Below are 26,092 nucleotides of genomic sequence, written 5' to 3'. Positions count from 1 at the left end.
CTAGTACAGAAACAGAGTCATCAAAAAGAAATTTCCTATTAGAATGGTCCTATTTCTGATGGTCTTTCTTGTTTTTTGAAACTCTGCAGTGTTGAACCTTTTTTCTCTCTGAACATCCAAACATCACCCTGTGAGGGTAATAGCACTGGGCAACTCAGCAAACCTTCTAGGCCTGGGGAAAGACTTTTCACTAGCTGCCAGTGCGAAGAATCTGGGTGAAAATGATCAAGCAAAACAAGACCAGGTTCCATTGGTATTATTGCTGGCTGACTGGGTGATCTTGGGCTGGATATTTAATTTCATGAATCTTAGGATCCCATCTGTGAAACAGTGAGATCTACCTATCCCACCTCTTTCACAAAGTACTTTGGGTTACACAAAAACAAGTATAAATTCTAAAGAATTGGTCCAGAGCCTTAATTTTCGTATCTTTAACAGAAGTGGATGGACTTAATTAGAAGCCTCTTTCACTCTGAACATGATCTAGCTCTATGCTCTAATGTTATTACAGGAAATAGTTTTTCTTATTGCTTCACATTGTAATAGGACATGAGAACAAATGTGAGATAGGCCAATATCCCATTTTCTAAAGGGCACACCCAGGCTTTTCTGAACTACAGAATTAAAGAATTTGAGTATTGTGTCTTAGAGTGTTAGATTGTTCTTATGTAACAGTGTCCTGAGTTCTGGCCTGGCTAGCACTGTGGCAAACAGCTCCTCGTGGGTTTCAACAAACACAAACCAACAGCACCTCATCTTTTGCTACCTGTACCATGGCCATGCTTTTCTCTGGGCTTCCCCAGGCACTCTGAGAGGATCACAAGTGACCACAGGCTCCACTTGAAGGCTACTCCTATGTGGCCCAGAATTAACACCCCATTGTGTTAACAGATCAGTTCTTTCTTTCTCCCCCGTACAAACTGTCGTGAGGTGTACTAGTCCAGCCCATCTCTCAGAAGAGAGTGCCCTCAAAGTCAAATAAGCAGTTAATGCTTGATACCAGGTGGTGGCCAGTTTGGTATTTCACCCTGGTCTGGGCTCTCCTTCCTTCCCCATCTCACTCCTCTTTTCCCTCACTGTTGCTTCCTTGGATTTCCACTCCTAAAAAAAGCAGCAACTCATAAACTTTGGTCTCAGGGTCTGCTTTCTGAGGAACCTAGATGACAACTAGGAATGGTTTTCAGTATCCAAGCCATAACCATGTGGACTAACTAAAGTGAATGTTATGAATATTGTAACTGAGAATATCATAAGCATCTTTTTAAAAAGTGTTTAAGCTCTAGAAAGTGTATATTGTCCAAAGCAGAACCAAATAGTGTTACTCTACATTAATTAAATTTAACAGTTAAGACACTTATAGAATAAGAGTATGTATTCTCTTTGTTTACTTCTGCATAAAGAGGTTACCCAGATTTTGGAAGGGGGAGTAAGTAGCATGGCCATTGGAAACCAGCCATGTTGAAGAACAGATGGGGACAAGACTTTCCACTGAATCCCTTTTTAAAAAACTTTTTGGACTCCTGTGAACATGTTCCCTATTTTAAACATTTATAGAAGTAAGTGGGCCATTTACAATCAGGATGAGACCAAAATGTAAAACTATCAATTCAGGATAATTGGACTGATATTACTCATGATTTTATCTCTGGTGCCTTATGGAATTAGAGTCAGAGTTTGAGAATGGAGAGCCTTAAATTAGGATGAATAGGTGCATGTAAACTGATATGAGTTACTTGATTTTATATTTATTTCTCTCAGATTATAAAAATAATGCATGCTTATTGTCAAAAAAAAAATTGGAAAGTACCAAAAAGTACAAAGAAAATAAAAACCACCTGTAATTACACCACCAAGAGATTTAAAAAAATACATTGGTATACATACTTCCAGTCTTTTCTAAGCACTATTATTACACATATGTGTTATTTAAAGCCAAAAGTAACTATAAATTTTCAAAGCTAGTTTCTCTCACTGAAGAGAAGTAACTCACAGGGGATGATTTCAATACTGTGGGCATGAGATGAGGGATTTCACAGGCATTCAACCTTCATCTTCAATACTGTGGCAGAGAGAGACATTCCCCCATTTTATGGAGAAGGAAACTGAAGATCTGAGATCTTGGATATTTAGTATGCCCAAAGGTTCACAGTTAATAAGTAGTAAAACCAGGATTAAAACCATGTCTGTCTATTCTAAATCCCTATACCAGGATGCTGTTCCTACCATCATTTTTTTTAAAAAAACATGATGAACAAAAACCTAGATTATGCTATCACATATGTTGCATCATATGTCAGAAATGCAAAAATCATATACAATTTTCTTTAAGCAAAAACCGAAAAAAATTTTGACCTTTCATTTCAGTAGGTGGAAAGTACTAATACCATTTTTTCATCTGCCACCACCATCTTCATAGTTGAAAGGACAGTCAATACTGCTAGAATTTTATGGCATTAAAGAACTGAATGTAAAGGCAATGCTGAGTGGAAAACCAATTAAATACAATTTCTGTAGGCATTTACGAAACTGCACATTTCTTGGACCTCACATCAGTTTCAGTTTTGAATTGACGGATCTTTTCTGTAAAAAAAGGATAACATTCATTATTAATAGCTAACATTTATTAAGCACTTGCTATGTGCCAGGCACTATGACTCACTTAATCCCACAACAACCCTTTGACATTAGAACTTTTCTAGTTAGTAAAGGAGAACACCGGCACAGTGAGGCTATAGAACATGTTCAAGATCACACAACCTGTTCGCACTGGAGTTCAGATACAGGCCCACAGGGTCTTGCTCCTGAGCACATGCCCTGCACTGCTTCAGTGGAATGCCTCTTAGTCTCCCCCGAGAATTCTTATGGCTACTCTTTTCTAGAAACAAATAAATTTAAAGTTGAGTGAACAGTCCCAGTGCTGTGAGGATAATGTCACGGGAGGAGACATCATCCACGCATGATTCCTTTACCTACCACTGCTTGAAACTTAATATTAGCTGAGTGGTGTGATTCACGCACTCATGCTCTCAGCTTCAGGTAATACTGCATCGGTGAAAGTAATGGCAGATGTGCCTACATTTTGCTTGAATGGTTATTACATGAGAGTTTAACACCGCCTCATTATTGGTAAGTTTTGAAACCATCTTCCCTGACAATATAGTCTTTGGGCAAGTGATTTTTAGCAATAACCTCAGTTGCCAAAGTAAAAGGCTGTCCGCTCTTTTCTTTTAACCTAGAAATAACACTTTTGAATCCACCAACTTGTAAATTTCCCCAACAGGGGCAAGATGGCATTTTGAGCAAGACAGTGCTTAGTTATGGAAATGATACTAGAATCTCCTAAGATGGTTTAGCATTCCTGCCTTCTCCCAGCTCCCCCGCACCCCACACACCTCCATACCCTGCTGCATATACACATCAATAGAAATACTCCTCCACTTCTTCAAATGCCCAGTAGGGGGTACGCTGAGAACCGCCAGGCTAAACCAGTATCAGTCAGTGCTGACTGAGTCAATCACCAGAGGAGCTGCATATTTATGAGCCACAGCTCTCCCCAAACTGAGACTGCTGCTGTTTATGGACAGTATTGTTTTGGGGGACCGTCCCCCACCATTTTAAGGGAGAAGGAGCTTCTATCTCGAAAACTCACCAGCTAGTTCTGGGAAACCTGCGCGTACCAGCTCTTCATACAGATGCTTGACTGGAGTGGCCTGTGTCATCAGGGTCCCGTGCAGCCAGATGAGCAAAGCCCTGTGGCCGTGTTCACGGAAACTTCCCTTTCCTGTGCCAAGCACATAGAGTCAGAGGCGAAACACCACATGCCGAGGTCTCTTTTTGTTGTGATCTCCATTCTAACTGAATTTTCTGTGGTTCAACTCATTCTTCTGATGGCTGCTAGAGAAGCAGCCCAGTGGATGAAAGCCCTTCCAGTTCCCCTCGCTGGAATTCCTGTAGGGTGTGGTCTGGTCAGAGTGTGGATTCACTCTAGCACTTGTCGTGCACCTAATGTGCTTGACACAGACCAAAGGAGCAGATACGAGATTCAACAGCTGAGTCCCTGCCCAACGGTAAGGGACAACCTTCCTGAGATGTGGAGCTCTCCCACATTCAGAGAGCTGCTATGCACCCCCATTTCTCCGACTCAAAGTGCATATTTCCCCTGGGGATCCTGTTACAACGGAGAGTCTCATTCAGTCGGTCTGGGGTTAGGATCTGCACTTCTAATAAGCTCCCAGCTGCTGCCGTTGCTGTCCATTAACCATACTCGAAGCAGCAGGCGTGCGCCATCATGCCACTCCAGTGTCTGATGGAAGTGTGCATGCCCTGGGCCAGGATTACTCACTGGGCAAATACGCACTGGATACCTAACCCCCGAGAGATGTTAGGGAAAGAGCTGAGACCCGTGTCTCCAAGGAGGTCGTGGTTACAAACACAGGACAGGCAGGCTCCTGGTTCTAGCAGAGTGTGTGTGGGAGCAAGCAGATGCCACAAGAGGAGGGCCTGAGCTCTGGGGAGGAAGCATGCCAGAAAAATGTCAGAGAAGCAGGGAGGGCCAACTGTACGCATGAACAATGTACTCCTGGGCGAATCCTGTTCGTTTCTTCATCTTGCAATTTGCCAAACTAATTCTTAAATACCACTGTCAACATGTTGCTCCTTTGCCTAAAAGCCCACAAACTCCTTAGTGGCAGTAGCATTACCCTGGATTGTATTTGGATTGTGTATGTTGCTGTTGTCATGCCAACTAGATTATAAATCCCACCAAACATGCACTCTGGCTTACGTGAAGAGCTGATGCAGCCCTCACCTGGTCGAACTGAACACATTCTAGGCACTCCGTACTGTTCCACTAAAACATGTTAAGTCCCCTCCCCTTTATCCTGCTGGCAGGTACTCTGAAGATACACTGTATTTTCAAATCATTTCTTTAGGTCAAAAAGAGATTTCAAGAAGGCAACTAAATTTTCCTAAAAACTTCACAGAATGCTATATGCCTAATTAGTGACAAAGGAGAAATCTTAATAGTAAAAAAGGAACCTTTTCAGAAACGATAATCAATATTCAACATTTTCAATGCATTATCTTCCATTTTTTACATGACAGTGTAGCCTTAGAATTAGTAATATAAAGTACCATAATTTACTTATAGGTGGTGTAAGAAGCATGTATTCAGGGGCTGTGGTTTTGCCATCTACGATCCCAGCAATCAGTAATGCAGATCGACTCCTGAGAAATGGGACTTGTTCACATCTCATAATATCCATGTACAGAAAGTGCTCTGAATAGAATGTTTTGTCAAGAAAAGTATCTGCTTTCTTGTTTTTAAAGCTACTTAGCTGATTAATGCCAAACAAACTGTTTCCTAGGTTTTGGTCAAATCATTAAAAAAGCAAAGCTAATGACTCCAACTGACCTGACCTCACTAATTCTGACAGCTGGAGTCTGGCTGAATTGATTCCATGGCTTGGAATCTTCTACTCAAGGAGAGGCCTGAGTCTGTATCCCAAGTTTCCCATAGGGCAGCTCGTCTCATCCAAGGCCTCATCGTATAAGAACTCTGTACCCCAGGGGCACCTGGGTGGCTCAGTCAGTTAAGCGTCCAACTTCGGCTCAGGTCATGATCTTGTGGCTCATGAGTTTGAGCCCCGTGTCAGCCCCTGTGCTGACAGCTCAGAGCCTGGAGCCTGCTTTGGATTCTGTCTCCCTCTCACTCTGCTCTCCCCCACACACTCTCTCTCTCTCAAAAATAAACAAACATTAAAAAAAAATTAAAAAAAAAAAAAAAAAGAAAGAAAAGAACTCTGTACCCCAGACTTGGCTTAAGGGATTCCTCCTGGAGTGGAAGCCCTAAACAGTGAGCCTTTTGTTAGGGAATGAACCTTTTACCCCAAGACAATCCCAAGGAATACTAGAAACAGGTTGGTTTCCCAGGGATAAGCCCACCATTAAATCCTTGCTTCCTTAGTGCATATTCAGTTGGGAACCTTAACTGCCTTAAAGGCTAAATAACACCTTTTCAATATGGCTCAGTAAAAGTAATTATCCTTTGCAAACTTCAGTTTACTGCAGACTGTTCATGGTTTGCAAAGTTGCCGATCTTTGTGGTCCTATGGTGAATGTCACCACTCCTGAGCCCTTGTAGTCTGCTGCTTGTTGTGAGCACCAACACTTACTTGGAAGATCTCCCACCAGGAAGGACTGCTGTTCCTATCTCCCCTCGCAACATCTGGGTCATGCTCACCTGACCACTGCTCCTCAATGGCTCTGATCTGGTCATCTGTAAAGTTCCAGGAATGGGCAAGCTTCTGCCACTCATTGGCCTTTAGCTGATGGTAAGCCAGGTTCCAGAGGAGACTGCGAATATGCCTGGTCTCCAGACTGTGATCTTGCTTGAATGTCAAAGTAAAGCTGGTTGATGAGTCCTTGATGCTCTCACCATGCTCCTAAATTAAAGGTAACTGCATCAGATGATTTCAGACATTTTGTGCTTATTGCCTTATTTCATGGGATGTAGACAGTTTTTCAGATAGAACTGGTAAGATGGTAACCGAGACTTATGTTTTCAATATTACCTGTAACTGGATCACTTTTTGTCATCCAAGATGGAAACAAATGTCTGAAGTAAAAAGCTTGAGTACTAACACAGGAAATGTGAGGGGGTTTGCTGTGTTGTATCCCATGCTTCTATCCCAATTTGCTGACTGATATTTATTCACCCCAAAAGAAAACAGAGGGGATGTCTTGGCTTAGGAAATGTCACAACAAAGGCATCTTTAAAGGCCTTACTTTCAACGAATATCTCTCTTTCTTCTTTTGCATGTTTGATTGTCTCATATCAAAGTTTCAATGAGGCCTGGATTGGATATACTCTCTTAACAGGGCCCCAGAGGTGGTCCCTCCATTCATCCTACTCTGGTGCGAGGACAGTAAAGTAGAAGCCTAACTTGGGGGGCCAAAGGAGTGGAGAGCACAGGGGTCGATATCATTTTGTGTTAAGCCACCGCAGCCAGGCTTAATCCACATGTTCTCTGCCTGGATTTCTGTTCTCTGTTCTGTTCTCTGTCTGGTTTTCTGGGTTTTCAAAGGTTCCTTTTGTCCCTTCTACAGAACCCAATGAAAGAAACTGGAGAAAAATCTCCAAGTGAAAGCAGGTGTCATGGTTTCATAGAGCTGCACCTGTCATGCATATGCCATCAGAGCTCCAGATAATCCTCCTTCTGGAGGCTGCAGAACAGTTAAGGACATGCAGAACACACAGCCCTAGAGGTTTGGGACTTCCTATTCTCCTTGTGTACATATGGCAGCTCCTATTTTTGTCTTTCACTTAAATAAAAGTGAATCTAAATGAAAGATAATCTGAACAGCAAGACAGGAGTCAAGGCTGGGGCAGGATATCGACTAAAAGGATATGGGCACCTGGTTCTCAAAACCAGGGTGGAGCTTGTGCCTCAGCCCCCATCACAGATCAGCCTGTGCCTTTCACAGCATCTGCAGTCTCCTCTGGGAGGTCTACAAAGCCCTGGGAAGCATGCCCAAGGAGATGAGCTGGTCTTTTCTGTAGTAACTGGACCTTGTGAACAGAAGGTGGAATAGGAATGTCAAGTATGAATTACCCATAATTGCTTCAGAGATTGTAAAATGCAGGGTCCTCTCTACCCCAACCCTAGCTTTACTCCTACACTGCCTAACTCCTGGGGAATCCTGAAAAAGGAAAGGTTGAGGGTGGGGCATCCAACAAACTTGGGAGCCGAGGGCACTTCACTTTTTCCTTTACTCTTCATTCCCTCTCCTGAAACAATGAGGAATCCAACAAGATCAAAACCCAAAACATCACAAGGTAGAGGGAAGAACTTGCAAAATGCATTAACCTTTGTATCACAGCATTTTTATTTCTTTGAGAAGTACACATGCTCTGTGCATTCTGGAATTGGGCTGGGTAGTCCTTCAAGTTTCTGTAGGAAAGGGTCAGGGATTTGGAAAGCCTAGCTCTTTTTCTTTTTCTTTTTAGTTTATTTCTTTGAGAGAGAGAGCACAACGAGGGAGGAGCAGAGACACAGAGGAAGAGAGAATCCCAAGCAGGTTCCGCGCTGTCAGTACAGAGCCCGACACCAGGCTTGATCCCACGAACTGTGAGATCCAGACGTGAGATGAAACCAAGAGTCAGACACTCAACCAACTGAGCCACCCAGGTGCTCTGCCACAGGTCTCTTTAAACAGTCCTTGGAACCAATAATAGTTTGTCTGCCAAAGCATTGAACTATTTGCAGAGTATCACATGCTTAAACTGGTGGAAATTAAAATAGCATGAGCCAGATTTTAGGAAGCTCCCATCTGCCTCTGAACCACTGGATTTAATGATTTATATTAGGCCAGGATTTATATTAGGCCAGTATATAAATCTGTTTAATAAAGAGAATTTAAAATAATAATAAATGGATTTGGTAAAAAAAAATAATAATAAGCATATATTTGTTTAATGAACAAAGTGAATTTAAAATAAATAATAAATACATTTGGTTAAAAAAGATTTTAAGGATACATATTAAAAAACAAGCCTTCCTCCTACTCTAGATCTCCGTCCCTAGTTGTCCCCAAGGTGAACAACTTCTTACATTTCAGAGGGTCTCCTTCATACATTTGTGCATTGTATATGACTCTCAAAGTTCATCTGATTCTCACATCTTGAAGATTTGTTAGGAAGAAGGGCTTATTCACTTGGTAGAAGAGTAATTTATTCTCATCTAGGAAGAAGAATCTAAAAATGCTAGCAGGCATTAAAAATAGAACTAATGAATATGTCTAATTTTAAAGAAAATGTGAAAACAATCATTTAAAAGCAAGAGAAAAGGCAAAAGTTGAGGAAGTTACTGTCACTCAAATACAGTGATGATCTAAGAAAGAATGAAGCTAAGGCAAAGAGGAAGAGAACAAAGGAGCAGGAGGAATAGAAATCAAGGGTACCTGGGTGGCTCAGTTGGTTAAGCCTCTGACTCTTGATTTCAGCTCAGGTCATGATCTCACAATTCGTGAGTTCGAGCCCCACATTGGGCACTGTGCTGAGAGTGCAGAGCCTGCTTGAGATTTCTTTCTATCTCTCTGCCCCTTCCCCGGTCATGCTCTCCCCCTCTCAAAATAAATAAACATTTGGGGAAAAAAAAGAAAATGACTAGGAGGGGGAGAGAGATAAAACAATTCTAATGGTTACGAAAAAGTATTTTGCTTTACGGGCAAGTGAGAAAGGTTTGAGTAGAATGATGTGGCCTTTAAATGATACATATGTCATACCATCCAGATAATATATCGGGACCACTGAGCCCATTAAACAGGATTGTGAGAAGAAGAGGCAAATCAATGCATTTTGCCTTAAGGATTTAAGGAAAATTTCTCAGGATTAGCAACTAGACAGCAAATCAGGGCTGATGCTCCTCAGGGGTAAACACCTGAAGGGTAGGAGCTGAATTCTGGTACCAACCTACTGGACCAGGGCGGGGCATTCAGCCTAGCATGGTAACAACACAAAGTACAAATTGAGGGTGGTGCCTGGTAACTAATTCCTGCCTGAAGGTATAGACTCCAATCTTGGAGAGAAAGGCATTCTGTTGAGAAGCTGTGGGAGTGGCAGCTAGCAGAGGACGTAATAATGAAAGAAGGCAGAGAGAATGTCTTGGAGACAAGTGTTTTGTGTTCTCAGGATGAATAAGGTTTTTGTGACTATCACAGGATACTTGAGTGCTAAGAGAGCCAGCACCAGCTTGTGTTAAAAGCTGCAGAGCGGTGAATGTCAACTTCTTTATCGCTCATTAGAATGTAGGTTTGAGAACTTCCAGAAGGTACCACAGCCCAAGACTCTGTGGCAGAGGGCCAACCATGCGGGGCAAGCATGCTAAGTCTGTTCGAGCCGACATGGATGGGGCCACTTAGCCCTATGAGCTCTGACTACTGATGCTGGCAAAGTAAAGAGAGGGAGAGGCAGCTGTTCATTTCCTGAATGGGGCAGCACAGGCCAAAGGGACCATTATAACTGCACTGACCAGGACCCTGCCCATGAGAGCAGAAGAAAGAATGACACTGACCCCACACTGCCCCATCAGAAGACAGGGTTGCAGAAGAGCCGGTTGTGAAGCTGGAATCCTGTTCCTTACCTCTCTCCAGGCGTAGTATCTCTCTGCTTTAATGATCATGTCCACTACAAGGCTGTGGTTGCTTCTGGAGGCCATGGCCAGGGCAGTCTTCCCTTGCTAAAATTAAAAATGAAAGTGTCAGGCAGGATGGCCTAGTATTTAAGAGCTCCAGCTTTGGAACAGGGAGGGAGGGGCCTGAGTTCAAATCCTGATCTTGCTGCCTCCCTGCAGGGTGAACTTGGGTCAGTCCTTAGCTTCTCTAGGGCTCAAAGGCTACCCCATGGTATAGTGGTGAGGGGTAAATGCGGTAGTACATATCAAGCCCTTAGGACTGTGCATGACACATGGTAACTTATTCAAGAGATGCTAGATATTGATGGTGTCAGGTGCTGTGTCCACAGGGCAGGGGAAAAGATTTAGACTTAGGGACTGACCATCAACAGATGATGTTTTACACATCCTCTATCGATGAGAACCCAAACATCTCTCCGAGATCTCCAGAGGTCTCCCTGGCTCACTGTACTGGGAAGTCCTCAGCAAATAAGTAATATGAGGACTGACTCCATCTGTGGTTGAGACTTTAGTCAGTGTGCCACACCTCCTTCCCCCAATAGCCTTTTCCTTCTGCTATAAAAAGAGACCTCCTGATTTTAGCGGGGCACCTGACCACCCCAAACATTTCCCAGCCTCCCTTGCACTTAGATATGTGACCTAAGTTCTGTTATATAAATGGAAGTGGCACGTGCAACTTCTAGAAAGTATTTCTAAAGACAGGAAGGACGCCATTCTCTTTCTCCTTCCTCCTGACTAGAATGCTTGCATGATGGCAAGAGCCTGAACAGCCCTCATAGACCAAGAAGTTGAAGCCATGTGTTAATGAGGGCGAAAAGTGCTGGATCTTATTAGGAATAATAGTATCCTTGGAGCGCCAAGAGTATGCACCTCTTGATTTCAGGGTCGTGAGTTTGAACCCCATGTTGGGTGTAGAAATTAAATAAATAAAACTTAAAAAAAAAAAGAAGAAGAAGAGTAGCATCCATGACAAAACTACTAATTCATAGTATAGAATTCAGCCCGCAGGACTCCTATCTAGAATTTTTTTCTATTCTACGCTTCCAACCAAGGGGTTAGGGATTGGAAACTTAACCAAATGGAATATGCAATAAGGGATATTCTGGACATAATTTGGGGCATGAGTGGCCTGGGAACGCATATGGTATCTTGTCCAAATAACAAAAGCTGTCCCCTAGATTTTAGGCCATGCACAATCCACACATATCTATACATTTTCCTGAGAAAAAGATGGTGGTTTTTATTTATTTTTAAAATGGCACAGGAAAAATTTGCTCAGGAATCCTGAAGATAATCAAAACGAATGGTCAGAAATAATCCCAGAAGAAGAAGTTCCAATTTTAGGAACCCATGTTTCCATGCTTAGGGATCCAGCAATTTATCCCAATAATTCTCTCACATGGCTGAGCATTTGCAACAAGTGCAACTCCCACCAACCCACATGATCTGGCTGTGAGTGGAGGTGCTAAGACCCAGGTGGGCCGGAAGATCAGGACTGACAGTAATCAGTTTCTCATCAAGAGAGGACAGTAATGAAATTAGGAAGAATAGCACTTTGCAGGCAGTTAGCAAGTCTTCCATTGCATGCTGCCTAGATTCTGGCTCGTGAGGCCATTTGAATCCAGATGATCAGCCTGCTGTGGGAAGGCAGCATTCTGAGAGCCAGCGTTCTCAAGTTCGCAGGAAAACCTTCCCAGGGAGTGCGCCCTGGAGTGGAAATACAGCACTCCTGCCACTGAGGGTGGGAAGCCCTCCAGGAGCTTTGTGACACCTCTGACCGAGGGAGCAGGTTTCTGGGAAAGTCCTATTTACACCAAACCCTGGCTCCTTTTTTCCATCCACACTTTCATTTACTCTTAGAGTCACTTATCCTTGGTAAATACTGTGGGAGTGAGTGGAAAATGTGGTTTTTATTAATGAAATAGGTGTTGGGTGCCAACTATGTGCCCAGAGAAAAAAGAGGAAGAGGAGAAGGGAATATGGGAAAATCAAACTGTGAGTCAAATTGTAGCACTGAGGCTACTATTTCCCAGGACATCCAGTCCATAGGTACTGGGGGCCGAGCATGAATTCCCTTCCCAGTGCTATGGAATCTCCACCCACAAGACTGTCCCAGAGGTGTTAAGTGTTAATGAAAAAGTGGAATACAGTATGAAAGGAAAGCATGGAAAATACGATGCAACATGTGAATACTAATGCTAAATGTTAAGGGAAGGTAATGAGCACAGGAGTGCAAGTGGGGCACTTCCACCCAAGTGACGGAGTTATGGGTGGATGCTTTTTTCTTCCTTATGCTTTTCTGTGTTTTCCAGATTGTTCACAGTGGGTTTGTGTTGCCTTTTTGTTAAGTAGGCTCACACCCAGTGTGGAGCCCAAGCAGCGCTAAAACTAACGACCCTGATGAGATCAAGACCTGAGCCGAGATCAAGAGTCAGGCTTTTAACTGACTGAGCCACCCGGGTGCCCCAAGGCTTATATGACTTTTTATGATAATTTTAAAAACTGACATATACAGAAAAGCAAAATAACACATCATTTCTTCAAGTCCCACAGATGTAAAATGTGTGATTCTGCAATAGTAAGTAGGGTGAACTCAGCTAGTGCTGGGAATTAGAGATGTGCTGAGCTGATGAACAGTGTGGGTAAAGACAAGGAAGGAAAAGACAGCGAGTTGCAGAAACAGTCACCTCTGCTCACAGCTGTGGAAAAGCACTACACAATCAAGCAGCTTTGGCTTTGAAGCCTGGCTCTGTGTCTTACTATGTGTGTGACGTTGACATCACTGAACTCTCTTGAAAACGGATAATTTTGTCCACCTCACAGAGGAGATGTGAGGATTGAAATAAGGTACATGTGTTGTGAGCACCTAACAGGGCTGCCACACCTCGGTCTTCCTGCGTTTACACTTTTCAGTAAGCTAGAACCTAATGCACGGATGCCCCACAACCCTCCTGTGACTGAGTCTGCTTTACTGCATCAATATACAAAGTTGTCTTTCTTTACAAACACGTCTACACAATGACCAAAAGGTAGAAGCAACCCAAATCTCCATCCACAGATGAAAGGATAAACAAAATGTGGTATGGACATACTATGGAGTATCATTCAGCCTTAAAAAGGAAGGAAATTCTGACATGTGCTACAACATGGATAAACCTTCAGTGCATTATGCTAAATGAAATAAGCCAGTGATAAAGTGACCAACGCTGTATGATTCTATTTATATGAGGTACCCAGAATAGTCAAATTCATAGAAAATAAGAGTGGTGGTCGCCAGGGGCTGGGGAAGGACGAGGAAATGCGTAGTTGTTGTTCATAGAGTTTCAGTTTTGCAAGATGAAAAAGTTCTGGAGACTGGTTACATAATAGTGTGAATCGACTTAACACTACTGAACTGTCCACTTAAAAATAGGTAAGATGATGGGGCACCTGGGTGGCTTGGTTGGTTGAGCATCCGACTTTGGCCCAGGTCATGATCTCACAGTTTGTGGGTTTGAGCCCCGTGTCGGGCTCTGTGCTGACAGCTCAGAGCCTGGAGCCTGCTTCAGATTCTGTGTCTCCCTCTCTCTGCCTCTCCCCTACTCATACTCTGTCTCTCTCTGTCTCAAAAATAAACATTAAAAAAAATTTTTTAATGGTTAAGATGATAAATTTTGTTGTATTTATTTTACAATTTAAAAATTTTTTTTAATTTTAAGTAAAAAAATTTTAGACATGTATGTTTATTCACTGCATCTCTGTTTATAAAAGCTAAAGCTTAGGAACAATCTAAATGCCCATCAGCTGATAACTAAACAAATTATGATATGTCCATACCACAGCTACCTAAAAAAGAATGGAGAAACTCTCCTTGTACTAATATGGAACAGCTTCTACTCTATATTTTTAAAGGAAAAAAGCTAAATGCAGGACAATATGTACAAGTATATCACCACTGTGTAAAAAGGAGAGAGGAATGTAGTAAGAGTATTATATATTTATGTTTGCTTGTTTATGCATAAAAAGAAACTGGAAAAAACAGAAATTTATGATAATAGATCCACTAGCAAGGGTAGTATGGGAACCAGACAAACGGGGTCAAGGGCGGGTGGGACACTTTTATTGTAAAACCCTTACTGATTATATTTTTAAATTTTTGGACCACCTGAATCTTTAATCTTTTCCAAAGATTAATACACAATTTTATTTTTTTATTAAAAAAATTTTTTTAATGTTTGTTTATTTTTCAGAGACAGATCATGAGCACGGGAGGGGCAGAGACAGAGGGAGACACAGAATCCAAAGCAGGCTCCAGGCTCCAAGCTGTCAGCACAGAGCGTGACACGGCTCAAACCCACGAACCATGAGATCATGACCTGAGCCAAAGTCAGATGCTTAACCGACTGAGCCACCCAGGCGCCCCTAATACATAATTTTAATTTAAAAAATATATGCTTTAGGGACGCCTGGATGGCTGAGTTGGTAGAGCATGCGACTCTCAATCTTGGGGTTGCAAATTCAAGACCCACATTGGGTGTAGAGATTACTTATAAAAAAAGAAAACTTAAAAAAATACAGATTTTATTATTCAGAGTAAAATTTCTTACCTACATATCTCAATCACAATCAGGATGTTTTGCTGACGACCACGTTACAATGTTTGTGTAAGATTTATCCAGTCTTTTCACAAAGGGTATGCTATGGTTGCTGTCAAGGCTTACAGCCTGCAGACAGCTCTTCACAACCACCTTGGCTGAACAGGGTGAAGTCCATGAGCTTACCTTATCAACGACCTTCAAGTCACAGCCTGCCTTCAGCAAAGTGTCCACCAGTTCCACATGGCCAAGATCAGCAGCTAGGTGCAAAGGAGTCTGCTGCCTCTGCCATGAGAAATTTCAAAAATGTAATCTAAACACATTAAGGAGGGGGAAAAAACTTGCATAATGAAAAGACAAAGGGAAAGTAGAGGTGCCCTATATAGGCATATGGGAAAATAGATTAAGATCACATTTTTAAATAGGTACAGGGGACATTCACTGTAGCATTGTTGGTAACAGTGAAAAACTGAAAGAAAGTTACATGTTTGACAAAGAGACTTGCTGGGTAAATTGAGGTATATCCACATGTCGGATTAGCAGGCAACCATTAAAAATGATTTCTGAAACATTACTTCATTATGACAGACTAGATGAGTCAAGTTCATAGAGACAGAAAGCAGAGTGGTGGCTGCCAGGAACTGAGGGGAGGGAAGAATGGGGAGTTAGAGTCATGAGCAGAGTTTCAGTTTGGGAACATGGAAGAAGTTGTGGAACTGGGTGGTCGGGGTGGAGGCAGAGCAACGTGACTGTGCTTCAGGTCACTGAAGTGTACCTTCAACAACGGTTAAAATCGTAAATGTTACGTTATGTGTACTTAACTACAAATTAAACAGTGGTTTCCAAGATTAATTTTTAAAATGGAAAAAGTACTCATTTAACACTGACAGACTTTGGACATAACACTGTATCTAGAGAAGGAAACACATCAACCATATTAACGATAATGTCTAGATGGCAGGATTAGGGAGTTATTTTTATTGCCTTATTGATGCTTTTCTCTATCTTGTAAATTTCTTAGTTATAATGTATAAGAGAGTACAAGACTTCTAATTTCTCTCTGGGGTAATCGTTTTCTTACTAAGAGGGTAACAGTGTTTCCCAGAAATACAAAATCACAAGAAAATAACACACTTTAACCTCTCACTGAAAGGAATGCTGATGTGCAGACAGACATTTCTAAAATATTAGTACTGAAAGGAACGTTGTTTATGGTCTAGCCCAACCCTTAAACCAGAGACAGGAAGCAACTTCCCCAGGGTCACAGAGCTGGACAATAGCATCTAGCTCAGTACTCTGCCAACCCGAGCACAGGATCAACCTGCTGGGAGCGTTAACATAATTAGTATTAGAAAGCATTTATTAAAGACTCACTTTTGGGTGGCAATCAGCCCCTCTGGGGGCTCATCCAAAACATCACACTTACACTAACAAACTATCAAAGGTCTCTATCAACATGGAACAGAGACACAGGGTCATACCTCAAACACCAATATCATCTCAATTTGACGATACTGCTGTAAGTCTAGAGGACAGGAAATGAACCAATACGTTAACAAGAGTTCTCTTTATTGGGGGGGATGATAATTATAAATTTTTATCTTATTTATATTTTCTTATTGTTATACATTGAGTATATTCCCAATCTAACAGAGAATTGAAATGGTCAAGTCTAGTTCTATACCTGGCGGGCAGACTAACAAACCCTCCTTTCTAGAGTGAATCTGGCCAATTCTGGTGAAACCAAAATCACACACAAGTTCTGTGTATAGAGCAAAAATTCTGCACGTAAGCAAATATTTGGGGCATTAACATACTTGGACACCTAAGTATGTATAATAACATTCCTTCCCTCCCTACAAACATTTGGGATGGTAAAACACAGGGAGGAGCAAGGTCCCTGGAGGAAGGAAGGGATGGAAGGGTAGGTAAGTCTCTATTCCCATGTGGCACAAAGGAACTCCTAGGTTGGAGGTGGAGGAGACTGGAGAGATCTGTGGCACTGCTCTGGTTCCAAAGACATGGAAACAGGGGCTCCCAGTGTGGGGGGCGGGGGGTGGTTAGGACAGGTATGTCCACCATATCTGGCTGCTCCCTCCCCTCAGGGTCCAGCTGAGGCTCCTCTAGGTAGAGGCAGTCAGAAAGCCAAGAGGAGTCCAGAGTTCTCACCTGTCTCCAGGGCTCCAAAAGAGCTCCTCTCCCAAGAGTTTCTCTTCCTACTTCCCACAGCTCTTGGGAGAGGCAGCTCAGCCCCGGAGGAGGCCCTGATTCAGACAGTACCCACCCCCGTTAATCTTCCAACTCAGCATTTCCACAACCAGCTAGTGATGGATTCCTTTTATGGAGAATTTGACTCTGCTCCAGTAGATTTAATTTATGGTGATCTTTTTTATTCCAAGAGGTCTCTTTTGCCTTTGGGTAAAAGACACATTTACAGTCTCTAATATAGAAACAAAGCTTCCTCCTTGTGGCAAAGGGCTACTGGCCAATTATATTTCATACTGAAGGAGTGGGCTTTGATTTAAAGAGCATCTGGCAATTTAACTCTGAGCTACTGTTTATCTACCAGAAGTGCTGGGCCTGTTAAATGTGAGCACTAACTGAACCCCGGTTGTGTGTTTGAAAAAGTATGTGTGTGCAAGTGGGAGTGGGGGTTACAGCAGAAAATGGATAAAAAGAATATGTATATTCCTCCTGGAAAATTTTTAGGGCAACTTGAACTTGCTCAAAATTACCCGTAGTCACACACTACCTTGAATCATAAGAAAACAGACTCTCTGGGTTCGGACTGCTGGCTTACCTGATTTAAGATGTCAATGTCATGCTGTGCACTTAATAAGCTCTTTACAACTGTGATATGGTTGTGGATAACAGCTAAATGAAGAGGGGACTCCTTCGGCTGCAGAAAGAAAGAAATTTTCAAATCCAAGAGGTTTTGGCTTCATCATTCACACCAAAAAGCAATTCATTTCGACAGACATTTCCTAATAATCTCTGAGTACTGGAATTGCCTTGCACGGCGGCGGCAGGCCAATAGCGAGTGTTCAGCATCATTTCCACCCCAAGGCTGTGCAGCAAACCAGCTTACCAGCAATCAGCTCTGCCCCCTCATTCATTCCAGGACTAGACACTGAGCACCTACTATGGGAGGCTAGGGATTCAGTGGCGAACCTGGCATTCTCAGGATTCTTCCAATCCAGTGGGGCAAGAATATATTGTTGTTGTTGTTGTTTTAATCACAAAATAAATGCACAAATTGTGATAAATGCTTTGGACGAAAAGTAGCAAGTGGTATAAGAGCATATATGGGATGGCCAGAGGGCTGACCTTTCTGGAGATGAGAAAAAGCTTTCCTGAAGAACTGACATTTGTGCTTTGAAAAGAAGGATAAGAAATATGAAACAGGCTTAATGCAGGACTTCTCAGAGCCTTCAAAAAGCTAAAGTATGGGGGGAATAACTACAAGGAGGAAAAAGCATGCACATTCAGCATTTCCTGAAATGATCTGATCTAGAGTTCTTTCTCCCTAGATCATTCCATGGGACTAATGACCCATTCACCCAGGGGCACCATGCTCATGTTTAGCCTTCTCCTGTATATATACAGCCCCAGTATGTTTACCAAACCTCTCCAGCATGCTCCCCTGTTCTCATTTGCAGTTAAATGAAGGTGCAGCCATCCTGCAGCCACACCTTCACCTGAAGTGTCCCAGCCCCTCTCAGCCATCTCCACAGGTGGGCTTCTTCGCCAGCCCTGCCAGGCTGTCATGTCACGATCAGCTCTAGAATCACACACTTAGCTCCTGTTGCCTCACTGACACACAGGATGACACACTGGCCCATGATGACAAGAGAGAAATGTCTCCAGGAGTAGAGAAGGTAGCCGCAAAGAAAAAAAGGTGGGGAAAAAGAGGGAAGGCGTGAGAGACAGCTCAGGGGCAGTCAGGGTGGAGGGAAGGTCCTAGGAGGTTAGAGGCAGGGAGGAGGGGGACAGGTACAGGTATAAAAAGCAGGTGCAGGCAGAAGATCCAGCAAGGCTGTGAACAATAGTAGAGCCGAGAGCCAAGACAGCCGACAGGCAACACAGGTGTGTGCGAGGGTGCATGATGAGGATAGAGCACAGTGTTACTCAAGAAAAAGAGATATTAATAATAAGCATCAGTAAGGTACATTTAACATCTTATAATGCTACTTACTGTACACTCACTTCCCCCATAGTTTATATTCTAAACTCTGGGCTAATAGTTTTGATTTACAATAATCCTAGCAGTTACATCTATTCCCCACTGTATTTATTTTTTAAACTTTTAATGTTTGTTTGTTTGTTTGTTTATTTATTTATTTATTTTGAGAGAGAGAAAGAGAGAGAGAGAGAGAGAGAGAGAGAGAGACAGAGCATGAGCGAGGAATGGGCAGAGAGAGGGAGACTCAGAATCTGAAGCAGGCTCCAGGTTCCACGCTGTCAGCACACAGCCCAATCAGGGCTTGAACCCACAAACCGTGAGATCACGATCTGAGCTGAAGTCAAACTAATTGAGCCACCCAGGCTCTCCTATTCCCCACTTTATATATAAGGAACAGAGCAGTTAAATAATTCCCCAAGGCCTTGGCGGCAAGAAATGGATTTGACAGGATTTGAATCCCTGATCTGCCTGACTCCAAAACTGGCACCAGGCTCCTTCCCAGGAAACCTACTATGAAAGAAACCTATGAAAAAGAGATGTACAGAGTTGACAAGAGCATCACCAGCCCACAGAGGAAGAGGAGAGAAGGGGGGCAGGTAGGACACCATGGCTGCAGAAGTCAGACTGCCATGGGGGTGAGCAAGGAAATGGAGATGATCGGGCAGGTCAGGGCAGTGTGGGAGGGAGGCTTTCCGTGCAGGCCTCTTCTTCTCTGGAAGGATGTTCTTTCTTGAGGCACCAAGCATGAAAAAAGAGAAAGCATCCCTCAGGCCAGGGAAGTAGGCAGTGTCCTTCCAGCCAGGGCTACCGGCCTTGCTGGGACCCAGCCCTTCCTGAGAAATGGGAAGCATCCCTGGACAGACCCGGGGCGTTCAGAGCCAATTCCTCTAATGTTAGAGGAATTTGACCAGACATGGTCAAATCACATCCCTTCTCTCTAGTTAATATAATAAATAATAATAGTTAATATATAATAATAGTTAATATAATAAATTTGACCAGACATGGTCAAATCACGCCCCTCCTCTCTAGTTAATATAATAAATAGTAATTGCTAACCAAGATCAGAGGAAATAATATTCTCACAGGAGAAGTGAAAAACAGAGGAATGCTTCCCATCTACTGCTGGCACAGAGGGCCTTCCTCAATCCTACCAAAGCCAACTCAAACTTCAGAAAACCTCAATCAGTATAAAGGATGGACTTGCAAAAGAAAAACAAGATCACTCAGTGAAGGGGGGGAAAAAGATCATCCTCCTTCCCATTTATAGCAGTGTCCTTTTTTCCACAGACTGATAAATTTAATACAAGAATAATGGCATCTCTGGACACTTGAGAACGTTTTATTGCAGCAAGTATCAATATTTAAAGCACAAAGATTTCATTTTGTTCAGGAACTTCAAAGACTTTATAAAATTCATCCCTTGCATTTTATTTCTCAAGATTAAGACTCAGCCTCCAAAAGGAGTCAGTCTGCTTCCCCAGAAAGAATTCCTCCTTTGTGAACATCTCGTTCCCTCCTCCCCACCCCCCAAGTATCTGCAAGGAGCATCTCTGCACACAGCCAGCCTCACCGCACCAGGATCAAAGCCCATGTTATTGAAACAGACTCACTTCCACTTTCTGGTACAGGTCAACATGCTTACTGAGAAGACAGCTCACAAGGGATGTGTGGCCGTTCTGGGTTGCTATCTGCAAAGCACTGATGTTGAGCTGCAAAACACAGGTGGAAAAGGCAGGGAAGATCCCCATTAGAATCCAGCCTGCTTTCTGATATTCATCACATGGTAATTAATTAATACAAAGAAATATACAACTATTTAAAAAAGAAAATCCAATGTGTTTTTGATTATTTTGAGGGCCTCTTTGTTATTTCTAAGTGTTTCCTATAAAAAGAGAGTCTGAGGTGACACATGCCTCAAGCAAATATGAGTTAAATCCCTGTTTCCCCTCTCTAAGTACAAAGTGGACTAGGGCTGAGTCTTCTCTCCATACACTCTGCAAACACCCTCCTTGAGCTAAAAAGGCTGACTTGGTGTTGGTCCCAGGAAATGCCTCAATACCTGCTGCAACCCTGACTGCTTACCTGCAGCTCTCCTTTCTGCCAGGTCTGGCTTCAAAGCTCAGCATGATTGCTACCCATGTGCAGTGTTCCCTCATGGCCCCTTATTCATCTCCTTCGTCAATGCCTCTCCTTCCCTGGTACCAGCTGCCTCCTACCTTCCCTGTGCTCAAGTGACTTCACTTACTGGGAACACTAGATGAGAAAATTGTTCTTGATTTATCCTGCTATCCTCCAAAAAGTCTTAGTATGGTGCTTTGCAACAGTATAAGGACAATGGATAGTTGTTGATGGATTAATTTTAAGATTGCTACAAAGTATTTCTAGGCCCACCAACCAAATAAGGTTCTACAGGATGTTATGTTTTCCAAAAAGTGGCTACATAAGTAAGTACCATCTCACATGCGGGCCTGAGATTGCCCACTGCCTCATCAAGAGGTCTCCCCTTGAATCTGAGTGGACCCTATAACTGCTTGGACCAATCAGCAGAGTATGGCAGAAATGACAGTGTGCCAGACCCAGGTGCAGCCGCTACCCAGCTTGGCAGCTTCACCTCCCTGCCTATTAAAAACCAGCTGCCATGCTGTGAAGAAGAGAGACCACACGTCCATGCCATTCAAGAGCCCCAGCTGAGCTCCCAGCTGACAGATGGCACCAACTGCCAGTCATGTGAGTGAGTCAGCTCACTTAAGCTTTCAAATAACCTAAGTCCTGGCTGACATCTGACTACAACCACATAACAGACCCAAAGTAAGAATTTCTCAGTCCAAGAGCCATGAAAGATAATAAGGTGTTGTTGGTTTAAGCCATTGCACTCTGGGTTGGTTTGTTATGAAGCCAATAGATAAGATGATACTAAAAAGAACAATACACATGCTGACCAACTGGACTCTAGCTTGAGCTCCTACTATATGACCTTGAATAAGTGGCCTCTCAAGTACGGGCCTCTTTGTCTTCATCTGTAAAAAAGAACCTAACTATTAGTTTTTATCACTGCTAATAACCAATTGCCACAAACTCAGTGGCTTAAAAAATACGAATGTACTGTTACAATTCTGGAGGTCTGAAGTCTGAAATGGGTCTCACTGGGCTAAATTACAGGCCTTTCTGGAGGCCCTTGGGAAGATCCACGTCTTTGACTTTGCCAGTTTGTGGACATTGCTGCCCACATCCTGTGGCTCATGGCCTCTCTCTCCATCTTCAGGCGCACCAGCAATGGTCCGCCAAGTCTTCACCCTCTATCATTTTGGCCTCCTCATTTGCCTTCCTCTTCTACTTTAAAAGACCTGTGTGATTACATTGGGCCCAACCTGGATAAATGAGGATAATCTCATTTTAAGGTCAGCTGATTAGCAACCTTAATTCCATGTGCAACCTGAATCCCACTTTGCCTTGTAATATAACATATTCACAGGTTCCGAGGATTAGGATATGGATAACATTGGGCGGGGGGCGGGGGAGCATTATTTTGTGTACCTATCACACCATCCTACCTCTTTGTCTCAAACCATAGTAATATTGAGAGGATAAATGAGCTAGTAAATATGTACAGTAATCATAACCGTCATCATATTCATTCCACAAAGAAATAATTGAGCGTTTATTATCTGCCAGGCACCATGTTGGATAGTGGGGAGATATGACGGTTAACAAGATGTCCATTATCACATTCCAGTAGAGGTGGACAATCAACTGATCTATAGATTGGCAGACTGGTAGATCAGTGAATCCGTAGATGGGAGAATAAATCCATTTACTAAATCTACATGTTATTAGAATAGTATCAGCTAATAATAAGTGCAACAAAACGAAGTAAAACAGCAGGGCTGGATGGCTACTTTCTGGTGAGTGATCAAGAAAATCCTCCCAGGTGGGGTGAAATTTGGACTGAGATCAGAATGGTAAGAAGTGCCCGAATGAAAAGATCTAAATCAGAAACAAGTTTGTGAAGAACCTGAAGCCAGAACGTAGTAGGAAGGGCTGTGGCACTCCAGCACTTTACCCCAGAGGCACTATAGGCACTGTGTATAGGGCCTACAGACTTTTTAGGAGCCAAAGAAATGTTTAAAATCTTTAGCAAAAAAATTATTGATTCCAAGATACCAAAAGAAAACCAGGAACTTGAAGTGAATAAATATTTAATTGACATATTCATACCTCATTGATTGTTAAATGTAACAGTCATAAAATATTCATTACATTTGTTAACAATTTGTAGGTTAAATTTTTTCACCTCCTCTAATTCCCAAGTACGTAGAGAGTTCTAAGAAACCAGCGTCAGTCATAAATTAGGGTAGTTTATCACAGCCAATAAAAAAGTCTTAGAAAATAATTTACAGCAAAAAAAATTAATGTGGAATGTTGGGGCATTTAAATATGTTCGATAGGATATGAGGGTAGGGTCTCCAGAAATGAGTTGTTAAGGTCTACAAAAGTCTTCACTGGACCAGAGGCATTTAGTATGACCCTGAAGAGCATCTATTGACCAAACTCTGGGCAGTATTACATCCAGCACAAATGAAGGAAGTCTCTGCTCATAGCTAAATCAATTCTCTCCAATCACCTTCTCAGAAATGACCCAGGGGCACCTGGGTGGCTTAGTTGGTTAAGCATTCAACTTCGATTCAGGTCATGATCTCACGGTTCATGAGTTTGAACCCCACATCAGGCTGTCTGCTATCCGTGTGGAGCCTGCTTCAGATCCTCTCTCTCCCCCTCTCTCTGCCCCTCCCCCATTTGTGCATTCTCTGTTTCTCTCTCTCTCTCCCCCCTCCCCCCTCAAAAATAAATAAAGAGGAAGGAAGGAAGGAAGGAAGGAAGGAAGGAAGGAAGGAAGGAAGGAAGGAAGGAAGGAAGGAAGGAACAGACGGATGGATGGACAGACCTTGCTCCTGGAGGGCAAGACTAATCACTGTCAACAGGTGACGCATTTCCAAGATCAAACACAGTAATCACCTACAGATGGAAGAGCAAAATAGTCTAACTTGTCCCCATAGTAATGTGTCCATGCTGCATGCTTCCTGGTGCACACAGCTTATTCCCCCAGGGTCTTTGCTGGGTTAGGCTGTTCATCTAGGAAGTTTGCTAATGAACTCAGGGGAAAACTCAAAATGTAAAAGCTCAAAAATGGACTCAGAACAATTTCTGGGGTGCCTTGATGAGGCCAAGACTATAAGGATATGGACAATGTGGGGCCTGTAGTCCTAGGCGAGGTCGGGGCAGGGGGTGGGAGGGAGAATGTGAGCATGTGAAAACCATTACAAAGCAAAACCTCTCTGGGGGCCAAACAAAATTAAGTACAGAAGGGAGGGAGGGTACAGAATGATGGAGTCAGCCAAAACGAATGAGCTCAAAGGACCCTGATAATGAGGAGGCCTTCCCAGGGAGTCCAGGGTGGCTGTAGATAGTAGGGGGGGTAGGCAGGGAAGCACTTGGGAATGCCTGAACAACAGCACAGCTCTCTACATTCTCAGGATTTCATGGGCCCCATGAATTATTAATGTGAGGTTCATTTACTGCATAGATAAGCCTGCAACATCAGTGGGAATCAACTCATAGTATCTTCATTTTCCATTCTCTCCCGCAATCTTGTCCATGGAAATGTAAATTAAAGCAGTGAAAATTTATGTATAAACACATATTGTTTTTCTATTAGGGTTCTATCATAAACATTTTTCAATATTGCAATATATTTAGTGGGGGAGAGATAGAGCATAAGACACAGAATCCAAAGCAGGCCCCAGGCTCCGAGCTATCAGCACAGAGCCGGACATGGGGCTCAAACCCGATCACTGTTGGAGCTGAAGTCGGATGCTTAACTGATTGAGCCACCCAGGTAACCCAATCATTAATATTTTTTAATAGTAACATGGTATTCCAAGAAAAAGGTGCAGCAAACTTTTATGTGGCTTTCCTACAGACTTCATTGCATATATAGGTTGTATCTAATTCTCAGCCACTGGAAGTAACTTTATTATCTATCTTAATGCATGTAGCTTTTTCCAAGGTTATTCCCTTAACAGAATTTCTCAAGCCTGGGTGAAAGGAAAGTGACAGAATGCTTTTTTCCAAAAGCATTGTACAAAAGTATACTTCCACCCGCAGAATACAAGAATATAAAACATTACTGGTTTGGGACTTAACTCTTGATTCTAGTGTTTAACTTTGTACCATTTGAAAAGGAATTGTCTCTATAGGCATACCTTCAGTGGAGGAGGTAACTTCCATCAGCAAAAAGATTATGACTCACTGAAAATGTAGAGGATAGTTATTAGCATTCTTTAGCAATAAAGTATTTTTTTTTAATTTTTTTTTTTTTTTTTTTTTTTTTTTTTGAGAGACAGCAGGGGAAAGGGTAGAGAGAGAGGGAGAGAGAGAGGGAATCCCAACCAGGCTCCATGCAGTCAGGGCAGAGCCCGATGTGGGGCTCCATTTCATGAACCATGAGATCATGACCTGAATCAAAATCAAGAGTCAGATGCCTAACCGACTGAGCCACCCAGGCACCCCAGCAATAAAGCAGTTTGTAATAAAGGTGTGTACACTGTTTTGGGGGGTCATAATGCTATTGCACACTTAACAGACTATAGTGTAATGTGAACCTAACTCTTACATGAACTGGGAAACCAATAAATTCATTTCACTCACTCTATTATGATACGCAGTGGCCTGGAACCAAACCTGCAATATCTTTAAGGTGTGCCTATACACTGCTCTGCTATGGAGAGAGCTCCAACATTTATTGGCACTTAAAAAATAAACAAGGTGCAGAGCAGCAGATACATGCAGTGTGCTATCATCTATGTGGTGCCAGTACTTACACACGTGTACATTTTCCATGTAAATGCACGGAAAATTCCTGCAAGATAAGCTATGAATTACATTAATTCTAGGGAGGAGAAATTGAGATGTATAGTTGTAATATGACACTTTTCATCATATACCCTTTGGTACTTCTGATTTTTTGTTATTTTCATTGCAATTTAAAATTATTTAGAAAAATAGAATAAGAAAGTAAAACCATCTGGAAGGCAAGGCCATCAACCTGGTTAGAATCCTCCCCACTGCCACCAACTGGTCAG

General features: G+C 42.6%; 1 protein-coding gene across 1 annotated transcript in view; it reads right to left on the bottom strand.

Annotated features, from left to right (window-relative positions):
• Window positions 1–1,828: 1,828 nt before the first annotated feature.
• ANKDD1B (ankyrin repeat and death domain containing 1B) overlaps window positions 1,829–26,092 on the bottom strand; it is a 61,964-nt gene continuing 37,700 nt past the window's right edge. The window contains exons 9-15 of the mRNA XM_042988576.1: window positions 20,564–20,662; window positions 17,568–17,666; window positions 14,954–15,052; window positions 10,143–10,238; window positions 6,242–6,443; window positions 3,650–3,781; window positions 1,829–2,580 (exon numbers count right to left, since the gene is read on the bottom strand). Of these exons, the coding sequence (XP_042844510.1) occupies window positions 2,519–2,580; window positions 3,650–3,781; window positions 6,242–6,443; window positions 10,143–10,238; window positions 14,954–15,052; window positions 17,568–17,666; window positions 20,564–20,662 (789 nt within the window). The 3' untranslated portion in view covers window positions 1,829–2,518. The remainder of the gene's footprint in view (window positions 2,581–3,649; window positions 3,782–6,241; window positions 6,444–10,142; window positions 10,239–14,953; window positions 15,053–17,567; window positions 17,667–20,563; window positions 20,663–26,092) is intronic.

Source organism: Panthera tigris, chromosome A1 (assembly GCF_018350195.1).
Source record: "Panthera tigris isolate Pti1 chromosome A1, P.tigris_Pti1_mat1.1, whole genome shotgun sequence".
NCBI lineage: Eukaryota > Metazoa > Chordata > Mammalia > Carnivora > Felidae > Panthera > Panthera tigris.
The sequence above is the reverse complement of the archived record's forward strand: the minus strand, read 5'-3'. Positions and strand labels throughout refer to the sequence as shown.